This window comes from Coregonus clupeaformis, chromosome 31 (genome assembly GCF_020615455.1).
Source record: "Coregonus clupeaformis isolate EN_2021a chromosome 31, ASM2061545v1, whole genome shotgun sequence".
Lineage (NCBI taxonomy): Eukaryota > Metazoa > Chordata > Actinopteri > Salmoniformes > Salmonidae > Coregonus > Coregonus clupeaformis.
Window position 1 is genome coordinate 4,605,886 of NC_059222.1, and position 14,090 is coordinate 4,619,975.

Sequence of the window (14,090 nt, forward strand, 5' to 3'; positions counted from 1 at the left end):
CAGATGTGGATGCGGGTGCGTTTGCATGCTCGGCACATTTCTTCCACAGTCAACCATGTGGTGTGCATTTTTGTATTTGAAAAGGTACGGCGTTAAGTGAGTGAGAGGGGAAATGGTTGCATATCCCAGAGCCGACCGGGGGTCTATGAACAGGGGTAGTGAGAGAGAGAGCTTTCAATTTTGTGTAGATGAGGGATATACATTTTTAAATATAGTATACATCTAATCTAATTATTCATTGTCCTATCATGATGGAAAGATCCCTAACCCTATAACCTGGACACCCACCTGAGCGACCCATACACCAACGAGAAGTTCCCATCTATTTTATGGACCTGCTGTGAATATGCAGCCTAAACAGAGAAATAAATGCGGTCAGAGACCTACTTGAGCAGCACCGCCCCCTCAAGATTCTGAGCCTGCCTGGCAGGGTTGGTCCTACAAAGCCAGAGCCCCCTGATGGGAGAGCAAAATATACAAGGAAATTCTCAAAGCTGCTAATGAGAACCTTGACGACCTTTTACCTAGCCGGTGGGGATTCCGGTGGGGTACGCCCACCCAGGTAGTGGCAGTGCTGGCAACACTGGCTGCAGTAACCCATGGGGAGGGGGTCACACTCGGACAATCAGAGAGGGGGTTTATCATTGTGGCCCAGGTGGCACAAAACAATCAAAGGTCTGACCGCATGGAGATGCTTGGGAAAATGGTTACAACAGGGGATCAGAGTGTTTGTGTCTCAGGTGAAGAGGGTGGATCTGATCTCCATCACCTAGGACTTGACATAGATTAAGTAGATTAATCAAATCTCACATTGTTATCAATTTCTGCTCAATCTGCATGCTTTCTCAATCAGCTTTAACTGTATGTGCACTCGTAGATCAAGTTATTTCTCGAGTTGGGCTCTGGGATATAACAGCCGTTGAGTATCGGATTTTATGGTGGATTGTGGAGGAGGGGGGTTGAGTGTGTTGGAGTATGTGAGTATGTGCGTGTGTGCTGGTCTGGCATCTGTTGTGGGGGGTGGGGATGTTGGGGGGGTATGGGATGGACCGCGGGGAATTATTTGCTAGGATAATAATTGCTTGTCAATGAATTAAATGTAATACAATGGCAATCCTGGTTATATGTTAGAATCCTATGCGTGAACTGCCGACATTATTACGCATATTAATTGATAATGATGGAAAATAGGATATGCATAATAAAAATAATAATAATAGTTATATAGATATATATATATAGAGGTAAAAGCATTGGAAATGCTTTTGGCGGTTAACCTGCTTCTGTTTTGTGGGTGGCACTGTGTGCTGTTATCGATGGATGGGTCCTGGCCTCTCGGGGCCTTAGGGATACGGAGGGACGTGGGTGGGATGCTGATCACTGGGATGACGGCTCAACTTGGGATGGGGAGGGGCTTTAGCGGGGGAATTAGTGGAGAACAATTGAAGGGTTACTCCGTAGCAATGCAAATATCACGGTACAGCTATATGGACACTCAATCATTACGCTATTTTTTATTGATAAATTTACAAACATATATAATGATAAATAGACTTGAAACTTGTATCTCATTATGGTGTATGGTGAAATAAGTATAGCCAGTTATAATTGTAATGGCTTAGCTGATAATAACAACAGAAGAACAATATTTACATGGCTCAAAGAGAAGGAATATAATATCTATTGTATACAGTAATAATATATAATAATAATATGCCATTTAGCAGACGCTTTTATCCAAAGCGACTTACAGTCATGCGTGCATACATTTTTGTGTATGGGTGGTCCCGGGGATCGAACCCACTACCTTGGCGTTACAAGCGCCGTGCTCTACCAGTTCATTCGAGATGAAGTAGCGTGGAAAAAAGAATGGGGGGGGGGAAATATACTTCTCCCATGGGCAAAGAAATTCAAAAGGGGTGATGATATTAATTAATAGTAATTTCGATCCAAATGTGCAAATTGTCCAAATAGATACGCAAGGTAGATGGATTATTTTAAATATGGTATTGGACCATAAACAGATATGGCTCATTAACCTTTACGGACCAAATAATGATGATCCACAATTATTTGACAATATATATAATAAATTATCAAGCCTGCAAGCAACTCAAGACAATATTATTATGGTGGGGGATTATAATACTGTTTTAAATAGCTCAATGGACCGAAAAGGAAATCACACCACAAACAATCACCCACATGCTCTTAAGGAAATTGTGAATGTCATGGATATATTAGAACTAGTAGATATATGGAGGCTTAAATATGCTGATCTAGTGAGATATACATGGCGGAGACTGAATCAAGCTAGTCGTCTTGACTTCTTTCTTATCTCATTCTCGTTGGCACCAAAAGTAAAAAAAGTGTTGATAGGGGACAGAATGCGGTCGGACCATCATATAATAGGCATATACATTACTCTGACTGAATTTCCACGTGGGCGAGGATATTGGAAATTTAATCAAAGCCTATTAGATGATAATTTATTTATAATTAGAACAAAGGAATTTATAACTGACTTTTTCCAACATAACATAGGTACAGCGAATCCCCTTATTGTATGGGACACCTTTAAATGTGCCTTTAGAGGCCATGCAATTCAGTACTCATCTCGAAAACAAAAGCAATTTAGGTCAAAAGAGTTTATACTAAGAAAGGAAATAGAAAGTCTAACAGAACAGATAGATGGCAATAAAAACTGTAACATAGAGGCTCAGAATAAATTAGAGGAAAAACTAAAAGAAATGGAAAAACTTATTCAAGAAAGATCAAGTGTAATATATTATAAAAATAAAGCAAACTGGATGGAATATGGGGAAAAATGCACAACATTATTTTTTAATCTTCAACATAGGAATGCTACCAAAAAGAACTTAATGAAACTAGTTACAATTGACGGAGTCACCCATAATTCACCTAATGATATTTTGAAGGAAGAAACAAAGTATTTTAAGCATATGTTTTCTTTTCAGTCGCCTCCATCTCCTCTAACTGAAGCTAATTGTAGGGATTTTTTTTCTATTGATAATGTCAAATTAACAGCCACACAGAAAGACTCATGTGAAGGTGAAATTACAGAGGAGGAACTTCTGGATGCAATTAAAGACTTTAAGTCGGGGAAAACTCCAGGGTTGGATGGCATACCAATCGAGGTATACCAAACCTTTTTGATATACTAAGAGGACCGTTATTAGCATGTTTTAACCACTCCTATGTAAATGGTAGATTATCTGACACTCAAGAAGAAGGTCTGATCTCATTATTACTGAAACAGGATACAAGTGGAAAATATAAAGATCCAGTCCATTTACAAAATTGGAGGCCCCTTACACTTCAGTGTTGTGATGCAAAAATCCTAGCAAAATGTATAGCGCATAGAATTAAAAAGGTATTGTCGGATATTATTCATTCTAATCAGACAGGTTTTTTACATGGAAGATACATTGGAGATAATATAAGGCAAGTATTGGAAACAATAGAACACTATGGAAAATATGGGAAACCAGGCCTGCTATTCATAGCAGACTTCGAAAAGGCATTTGATAAAGTTCAACTAGAATTTATATATAAATGCCTGGAGCATTTCAATTTTGGAGAATCTCTTATAAAATGGGTCAAAATCATGTATAGTAACCCTAGGTGTAAAATAGTAAATAATGGCTATTTCTCAGAAAGTTTTAAACTATCAAGAGGAGTGAAACAAGGTTGTCCACTATCGGCATATCTATTTATTGTGGCCATCGAGATGTTAGCTATTAAAATCAGATCCAATAATAATATCAGGGGATTAGAAATACAGGGCTTAAAAACAAAGGTGTCATTGTACGCAGATGATTCATGTTTTCTTTTAGATCCACAACTAGAATCCCTCCACAGCCTCATAGAGGATCTAGATACATTTTCTAACCTCTCTGGATTAAAACCAAATTATGACAAATGTACTATATTACGTATTGGATCACTAAAAATAAAAATTTTTACATTACCATGTAGTTTACCAATAAAATGGTCTGATGGTGATGTGGATATACTCGGAATACATATCCCAAAGGAAATAAATGATCTCACTTCAATAAATTTTAATAGCAAGTTAGCAAAAATAGATAAGATCTTACTACCATGGAAAGGAAAATACCTGTCAATTTGTGGAAAAATCACCCTGATTAACTCTTTAGTATTATCCCAGTTTACCTATTTGCTTATGGTCTTGCCTACGCCTAGCAAACAGTTTTTTAAAATATATGAGAAAAAAATATTCAATTTTATTTGGAACGGCAAGCCAGACAAAATTAAAAGAGCATATTTAGATAATGAATATGAATTCGGAGGACAGAAATTATTAAATATTAAAGCATTAGACCTATCACTAAAATCTTCAGTCATCCAAAAGTTATACTTAAATCCGAACTGGTTCTCAAGCAAATTAGTAAGATTGTCTCACCCACTGTTCAAGAAAGGCCTTTTTCCCTTTATTCAGATTACAATCTCTCACTTTCAGTTATTTGAAAAGGAAATAATCTCCCAAATGTCACTATTTCTAAAACAAGCCATAGAAAGTTGGTTGCAATTTCAATTTAATCCTCCAGAAACGACAGAACAAATAATGCAACAAATATTGTGGTTAAATTCAAATATACTAATTGACAAAAAACCTTTATTTTTTGACAGAATGTTTAAAAAAGGTATAATCTTCGTAAATGATATCATCGGTAGGACTGGTGGAGTTATGTCGCACATGCAGCTAACAAAAACATATGGAAATGTCTGCTCTACCCAAAATTACAACCAAATAATTGCAGCCTTACCGCAAAAGTGGAAGAGGAAAGTTGAAGGGGGAGAAAGTAAGGAACTTATCTGTCGGCCTTGCATTAAAGAACATAATTGGTTAAGGAAAACTGTGATAAATAAAAAAGTATATCAGTTTCACTTAAGGACCAAAGGATTGACAGCCGTCCCATATAGATTGCAAAATAGTTGGGAAGAGATCTTTGACGTACCAATCCCATGGCATAGTGTTTATGAACTGACACGCAAAACGACACCGGATTCAAAAATTAGAATCTTTCAATTTAAATGATTATATAAAATTCTTGCTACCAATAGAATGTTATTTATATGGGGGATACAATCTTCCCAGCTCTGCAGATTTTGCTGTGAAGAGATAGAATCATTAGATCATTTGTTTTGGTTCTGTCCATTTGTAGCTTGTTTTTGGACACAGGTCCAGGAATGGCTAAAGGATTGCAATATTTACCTGGAACTAACCTTGCAGATAGCATTACTGGGTGATCTGAAAAGTCATAGTCAATCAATCAATAATATAATAATACTTTTAGCAAAAAAATTTATTTTTAATTCACAATCTGTAGAAGCAATGAGAATAGAAAGGTTCAGAACTTTTGTAAAACATCACAGTATGGTTGAAATATATATGGCAAATAGAAATCCTATATGGATGGTGTTAAGAGATAGATGGGAGGTATTGAATAGAGTTGAAGGATGGGACTAATAACAAATAACAACAAATAATAACAAAGATAGCTAATAATGTAAGCATACTGTGTCCATAATAAGTATATAGGTTGTATGTTGGGAGCTTTTGGGAAAGAGCACAGTTAGAAAGATATGGCATTTAGAAGCAAACCGGATGCAAACCGAAAGTTCACATGTTCCAGGCATTTCCTTAAACAAGTCACATATGGTAAAATGAAGGCCAGATTATCTATGGTATGACATGTAATGTACAACATGCATGAAGTCGGAAGTTTACATACACTTAGGTTGGAGTCATGAAAACTCGTTTTTCAACCACTACACACATTTCTTGTTAACAAACTATAGTTTTGGCAAGTCTGTTAGGACATCTACTTTGTGCATGACACAAGTAATTTTTCCAACAATTATTTACAGACCGATTATTTCACTTATAATTCCTTGCATCACAATCCCAGTGGGTCAGAAGTTTACATACACTAAGTTGACTGTGCCTTTAAACAGCTTTGGAAATTCCAGAAAATGATGTCATGGCTTTAGAAGCTTCTGATAGGCTAATTGACATCATTTGAGTCAATTGGAGGTGTACCTGTGGATGAATTTCAAGGCCTACCTTCAAACTCAGTGCCTCTTTGCTTGACATCATGGGAAAATGAAAATAAATCAGCCAAGACCTCAGAAAAAAAATTGTAGACCTCCACAAGTCTGGTTCATCATTGGGAGCAATTTCCAAACGCCTGAAGGTACCACGTTCATCTGTACAAACAATAGTACGCAAGTATAAACAACATGGGACCACGCAGCTGTCATACCACTCAGGAAGGAGATGCGTTCGGTCTCCTAGAGATGAACATACTTTAGTGCGAAAAGTGCAAATCAATCCCAGAACAACAGCAAAGGACCTTGTGAAGATGCTGGAGGAAACAGGTACAAAAGTATCTATATCCACAGTAAAACGAGTCCTATATCGACATAACCTGAAATGCCGCTCAGCAAGGAAGAAGCCACTGCTCCAAAACCACCATAAAAAAGCCAGACTACGGTTTGCAACTGCACATGGAGACAAAGATCGTACTTTTTGGAGAAATGTCCTCTGGTCTGATGAAACAAAAATAGAACTGTTTGGCCATAATGACCATTGTTGTGTTTGGAGGAAAAATGGGGTGGCTTGCAAGCTGAAGAACACCATCCCAACCGTGAAGCACGGGGGTGGCAGCATCATGCTGTGGGGGTGCTTTGCTGCAGGAGGGACTGGTGCACTTCACAAAATAGATGGCATCATGAGGAAGGAAAATTATGTGGATATGTTGAAGCAATATCTCAAGACATCAGTCAGGAAGTTAAAGCTTGGTCGCAAATGGGTCTTCCAAATGGACAATGACCCCAAGCAGACTTCCAAAGTTGTGGCAAAATGGCTTAAGGACAACAAAGTCAAGGTATTGGAGTGGCCATCACAAAGCCCTGACATAAATCCTATAGAAAAGGTGTGGGCAGAACTGAAAAAGCGTGTGCGAACAAGGAGTCAAACCTGACTCAGTTACACCAGCTCTTTCAGGAGGAATGGGCCAAAATTCACCCAACTTATTGTGGGAAGCTTGTGGGAGGCTACCTGGAACGTTTGACCCAAGTTAAACAATTTAAAGTTAATGCTACCAAATACTAATTGAGTGTATGTAAACTTCTGACCCACTGGGAATGTGATGAAAGAAATAAAAGCTGAAATAAATCATTCTCTCTACTATTAGTGATGACGCCGGAGAAGATGGCTGCCGTTTTACAGCCTTCTAACCAATTGTACTATTATGTGTGTTTTTCCGCATTATTTGTAATTTATTTTGTACATAATGTTTCTGCCATCATCTCTTATAACCAAAAAGAGCATCTGGATATCAGGACAACGATTACTCACCTCGTATTGGACAAAGATTTTTTCTTCAACAAGTCGGACGTGAAGTATATCCTACAGACACCCGACAAGGCCCAAATCCCCGTCATTTGCATGAGAAAGAGACGGAGATATCGTGGACGTAGGTCGGGGTGCCTTGTAAGGATCCGACGGTGAGCGAGTAAACTGCCCCTTCCATCAATCCTATTAGCCAATATTCAATCATTTGAGAATAAAATGGATGACCTAAGATTACGGTTATCCTACCAACGGGACATTAAAAACTGAAATCTTATGTTTCACCGAGTCGTGTATGAACGACGACATGGACAACATACAGCTAGCGGGCTATATGCTACATCGGCAGGATAGAACGGCTGACTCCGGTAAGACAAGGGGTGGTGGTCTGTGTATATTTGTAAACAACAGCTGGTGCACAAAATCAAATACTAAGGAAGTCTCAAGGTTTTGCTCGCCTGAGGTAGAGTATCTTATGATAAGCTGTAGACCACACTATTTACCAAAAGAGTTTTCATCTATATTTTTCATAGCTGTCTATTTACCACCACAAACCAATGCTGGCATTAAGATTGCACTGAATGAGATGTATAAGGCCATAAGTGAACAGGAAAACGCTCATCCAGAGGCAGCGCTCCTAGGTGCCGGGGACTTTAATGCAGGGAAACTTAAATCCGTTCTACCTAATTTCTACCAGCATGTTAAATGTGCAACCAGAGGGAAAAAAACTTTAGACCACCTTTACTCCACACACAGAGACGCATACAAAGCTCTCCCTCACCTTCCATTTGGCAAATCTGACCATAACTTTATCCTCCTGATTCCTGCTTATAAGCAAAAACTAAAGCAGGAAGCACGAGTGACTTGGTTAATAAAAAAGTGGTCAGATGACGCAGATGCTAAGCTACAGGACTGTTTTGCTAGCACAGACTGGAACATGTTCCGGGATTCTTCAGATAGCATTGAGGAGTACACCACATCAGTCACTGGCTTCATCAATAAGTGCATCGATGATGTCTTTCCCACAGTGACTGTACATACATACCCCAACCAGAAGCCATGGATTACAGGCAACATCCGCACTGAGCTAAAGGGTAGAGCTGCCGCTTATAAGAAATCCCGCTATGCCATCCGACGAACCATCAAACAGGCAAAGAGTCAATACAGGACTAAGATTGAATCGTACTACCTGGCTCTGACACTCGTCGGATGTGGCAGGGCTTGAAAACTATTACAGACTACAAAGGGAAGCACAGCCGCGAGCTGCCCAGTGACACAAGACTTCCAGACGAGCTAAACCACTTCTATGCTCGCTTCGAGGCAAGCAACACTGAAGCATGCATGAGAGCACCAGCTGTTCCGGATGACTATGTGATCACGCTCTCCGTAGCCAGTGTGAGTAAGACTTTTAAGCAGGTCAACATTCACAAGGCCACAGGGCCAGACGGATTACCAGGGCGTGTACTCCGAGCATGTGCTGACCAACAGGCAAGTGTCTTCACTGACATTTTTAACATGTCCCTGACTGAGTCTGTAATACCAACATGTTTCAAGCAGACCACCATAGTCCCCGTGCCCAAGGACACTAAGATAACCTGCCTAAATGACTACCGACCCGTAGCACTGACGTCTGTAGCCATGAAGTGCTTTGAAAGGCTGGTCATGGCTCACATCAACACCATTATCCCAGAAACCCTAGACCCACTCCAATTTGCATACCGCCCCAACAGATCCACAGATGATGCAATCTCTATTGCACTCCACACTGCCCTTTCCCACCTGGACAAGAGGAACACCTACGTGAGAATGCTATTCATTGACTACAGCTCAGCATTCAACACCATATTGCCCTCAAAGCTCATCACTAAGCTAAGGATCCTGGGACTAAACACCTCCCTCTGCAACTGGATCCTGGACTTCCTGACGGGCCGCCCCCAGGTGGTAAGGGTAGGTAACAACACATCTGCCACACTGATCCTCAACACGGGGGCCCCTCAGGGGTGCGTGCTCAGTCCCCTCCTTTACTCCCTGTTCATCCATGACTGCATGGCCAGGCACGACTCCAACACCATCATTAAGTTTGCTGATGACACAACAGTGGTAGGCCTCATCCCCGACAACGATGAGACAGCCTATAGGGAGGAGGTCAGAGACCTGGCCGTCTTGTGCCAGGATAACAACCTCTCCCTCAACGTGACCAAGACAAAAGAGATGATTGTGGACTACAGGAAAAGAAGAGGACTGAGCACGCCCCCATTCTCATCGACGGGGTTGTAGTGGAACAGGTTGAGAGCTTCAAGTTCCTTGTACATATTACATCAACTACCTCAACTAGCCGGTGCCCCCGCACATTGACTCTGCACCGGTACCCCCTTGTATGTATAGCCTCCCTACTGTTATTTTATTTTACTTCTGCTCTTTTTTTCTCAACACTTTTTTGTTGTTGTTTTATTTTACTTTTTATTAAACAATAAATGGTTAAGGGCTGTAAGTAAGCATTTCACTGTAATGTCTGCACCTGTTGTATTCGGCACATGTGGCCAATTTGATTTGATTTGATTTTATTTGATTATTCTGACATTTCACATTCTTAAAATAAAGTGGTGATCCTAACTGACCTAAGACAGGGAATTGTTACTAGGATTAAATGTCAGGAATTGTGAAAAACTGAGTTTAAATGTATTTGGCTAAGGTGTATGTAAACTTCCGACTTCAACTGTATCTAGTCACAAAGTGGATGCATGGTTGTCAGAGGCTCTGGTGAAGTGAAGTCTTTCAAGTTTCCATTAAGGTTGTATTATTGGTTATCGGTGACACTGTGGAAGACATAGATGCTGTTTTACACAGGGTCAATGAAAATCACCAAAACTCTTTTTTCCCCCCTCAAACTTTGGAATCAAAGAGGCCAGGTTCCACTCATTCAGCATATTTTTACAAAGCTGTCCATTCATTGGCCTTGACCTCTGTATTTAAACACAGAAATAAAGAAAGGTTAGAAATATAGCTAGCTAGCTAAACTAACTTCTGACTAAGCTGTCTGACTAAAGCTGCAACTGTCAAAAACCATTGAAAACCAGTACAGTAACGCTAGCTAACTCAATCAATCACCATCCAAGCATGAGATAAGCCTGACAAATAGCTTAGGTAAATTAACCCAGATAGCTATTTTAACTTAGCTAGCCAGCTAACGTTAGCTAACGAGTGAAATAGTGTCTGAGACAGTCAAGAAGAAGTGTCAGACTTAGCTAGCTAGCTAGCCAAATGCATACAAAAAACGTACAATTAGTTATATTCTGCGACAACACTTCAGTAAACTATGGTCGCGAGGCTAACGTTAGCTAGCTAGCTAACTTTACCACAGCCAGAGATATTAGCACAGAAAATGGCTAGCTAGCTAACGATCAAGCTAACGTTAGCTAGAAACCTAATTATTATAGGACAACCTATTTAACCTGATTCATAATTCGTAACGTTTGTTACTTACCTTTTTCACGGTTTTCAATCTGCCAAAACATCCTTAGTCTGTCAAAATACCGTTAGCCGTTTTCCACTCGTCAGTCTCACTAGAACTAGAATACTTGCATGTATTCTGGTGGACTTCACACACTGGTGGCGGGAGAATTACCCCACTGGCTTGGCCAAACATACATAGCCCAACCTTAATAACCCAGCACCAACAACCCAACCTTGCTGTAATTACAGAAAACAACCCAACTTTTGACCCAATGCCTGCAACCCAACAATTAGGTCAATCAAACAACTCAACAACTCAACACCTCAAAGCCATGCATGCAAGAAGCCTTGACCTGTCTGGTGCACACATCTTCTGTGTCCTCAGTTTGATTGAAGGCCTTAATCTGTATTTTTGCCTTGTAACTGATTGCTTCTAGAAATAAATAAGGAACATTACATGATCAAGATGAGCTACCTACTAGTTTAAAGCAATTAAAGTTCCTAATTGTTACAAAGAATGAATGTATGGGCTACATATATGAAAATTATACATGCATTTACTTACCTTATCATTCTAATTCATCACTCAAAAAAGTGTTAGGAGTGAGTGCACCACAAACATATTTCCAGGGTGTTGATGCATCCTCCTCCCAATATAGCCTCTTCCAACGCCACGAGTAGGGGAAGGGTATCCATCTTTAAAAGTGAAGCTTTGCTCTGATGCAAAATCAACTCATATTTTTGCTAGCTAGCTACCTTAGCTGTTGTGCTAGCTAACATGTTACTGAACCGTGACACTAGCATACTATCATGCATATTGGTATTAAAAGACAGCAACGTATTCACCTAAAAATATAAGTGTTTAGGCAAATCATTAGTTAGCTAGCTACCTATCACATGAATTGTGCAAAAATATGATAGCTAACGTTAGCTAGCTAAGCGCTAGCCAGTCAGTCAGTGGCACTGACAGAATGAAACTTGAATCAACAAAATGTGTTTCACTCTATCCCATAAAACATGACATTGCTAACTAGGAATCATTTAGCTAATAAAATGTTAAAGTTTATTAGGAAGTTGAATTAATAAGTTGGACACTCACTGGACAAATTTGGTAGGTACTGTAGCTAGCTAGGAAGCTTAGTTTCCATTTTCCAACAGATGTTTCTAATCCCCTTGATTGGTCATCAACGGTTACTGGTCTTGGAACTAATGTGTTCACCAGAAACTGCTTCTGGTAAACTGTTTGCCACAAGTGGCAATTAATATTATTGTTGCCAAAGGTTTTCCGCAGATTCACCACTAGAAATTAATATGTTGCTGCAAACTTCCCTAAAGTTTGTGGCAAATTTGCTGCAAACTAAATAGCGTGCCACAAAATGTTGCCAGAAGTTTGCAAACGTTTGCCACAAACATGAGGGAAGTTTGCAGCAATATATTAATTTCTGTATGGGTGGATTATAAATAATTACACAAAGTTTATGAATTCCCAGTACCTCAGAGAGAATTTTTTTATTTCACTGGTGTAGACCGATTATTTTTTGGCTTGAATTGTATGGGAAAGATTTCTATTCCTATTTTCTTTCTCTTTCCCTCTCCCGCTCTGTCGTGTGAAAAGGAGAAATCATGCAATAAAGGTCTGGGAACAAAAGGTCATAATCTCCACCCTCTTTTTTCTCTTTTCTATTCTCTTCATCTCTTCAGGTTTGACACTGGGAGGGATGGTGGTGACGACCGCCAGCGCAGCGGGTTCCAGAATATGCAAACCCTGTCTCGTTACGTGGGGAAGAAAGGATGGAGGGAGGTGCCCTACACCCATCTGGACAGAGGACTAAAACCTTCTCCTCCCTCTCTCCGCACACGATCGGTCCCCATCATCCCCTCTCTCCAGGGACACGACCACAAGGGGGGTCACATGGATTGGAGCAGGCAGTGGGTCTCGCAGGGAGGGGGTCTCGCCGGGCCAGGTTACAAGGCGCAAGGACCTGCTGGTTCCAACAGCCACACCCCCTGTCACTCGACCACCTCTTCCTCTGAGACTGTACTAGAGTCAGAGGCCAGACCCAGTCATGTGCGTCCCCGCGGTGCTAATACTGCACTGGGGTTAGGGACAAGCCCTAGCCACATGCACCAGGGCTCCTCTGAAACTCCAGTAGGGCCAGGGGGCTTGTTCCAACACTCTAGCCTTTGTCCCTCCGGGACAGCAGCATTCAGATCAGGTGTTGCCAGGTTGAACAGTACAAAGACTGTTATTGCTGTGACCGTGCTGGAGTCCGAGGGAAAGAGCATGCGGTATACACCCAGACTGCTCTACAGCTGTCCCGGGAGCAGGGGTCCTCAGGCAGAAGGCCAAAGAGAGGCCCAGGGGCTCGGTGAACAATACCCCTCCCCCGATGGATGAAGGGGCAAACTGCTTCCTGTCAGCAGTGGTGGGCAGAGGAGCTGGAATTGATTGTGCCAAAACTTCTGCCAGCTGATTGGACTATATCTTGCTGACAGGTGTGGTGATACTGATGATTTGTCGCCACAGATGGTTTGTTTACATAGCAGGTTAGGATAATTAATGTTGGGGCAGGAATATGCAAACATTACAAAATACAATTACAAAATACCATAAAGAACAATATATGAAAATTAACTACAAAATACTTTTATTTTGAAATGTATTTCATTAAAATACATGTATTTTGTATTTTAAAAAACAGAAAACTATTTGCAAGTAGCTGGCCCGAACAGCAACAACATTTTCAGTAACGGTTACAGAAACATTTTACTTGCTATGACTGTGATATGCTGTTGTTTATCTACATTAGTTGAATGCACTCTGGATAAGAGTGTCTGCTAAATGAACAAAATATACATGTATATGTGAAAATATTTTTTTTAAAATAAACTGCAAAGCACACTAGGTATTACTATTGGCCTTGTTTCGGGGCGAAGCTCATTCGAGTAATACTCAGCATGCTTTTCAGTTGTTCATTTGCACATATACATTTACAAATCAAATCAAATCAAATTGTATTTGTCACATGCGCCGAATACAACAGTGTAGACCTTACAGTGAAATGATTCCTTACAAGCCCTTAACCAACAATGCAGTTTTAAGAAAGAATACAAAAAAAAAACACACAAAAACATTTCCTGACATTTAATCATAGTAACCATTCCCTGTCTTAGGTCAGTTAGGATCACCACTTTATTTTAAGAATGTGAAATGTCAAAATAATAGTAGAGAGAA

At 40.2% G+C, this 14,090-nt stretch overlaps 1 protein-coding gene across 1 annotated transcript in view; it reads left to right on the forward strand.

Annotated features, from left to right (window-relative positions):
• The window catches only part of LOC121547935 (pro-neuregulin-3, membrane-bound isoform-like), a 472,942-nt gene extending 459,089 nt beyond the window's left edge, over nucleotides 1-13,853 (forward strand). Inside the window, exon 9 of the mRNA XM_041859343.2 lies at nucleotides 12,557-13,853. Within this exon, the coding sequence (XP_041715277.2) occupies nucleotides 12,557-13,253 (697 nt within the window). The 3' untranslated portion in view covers nucleotides 13,254-13,853. The remainder of the gene's footprint in view (nucleotides 1-12,556) is intronic.
• Nucleotides 13,854-14,090: the final 237 nt, after the last annotated feature.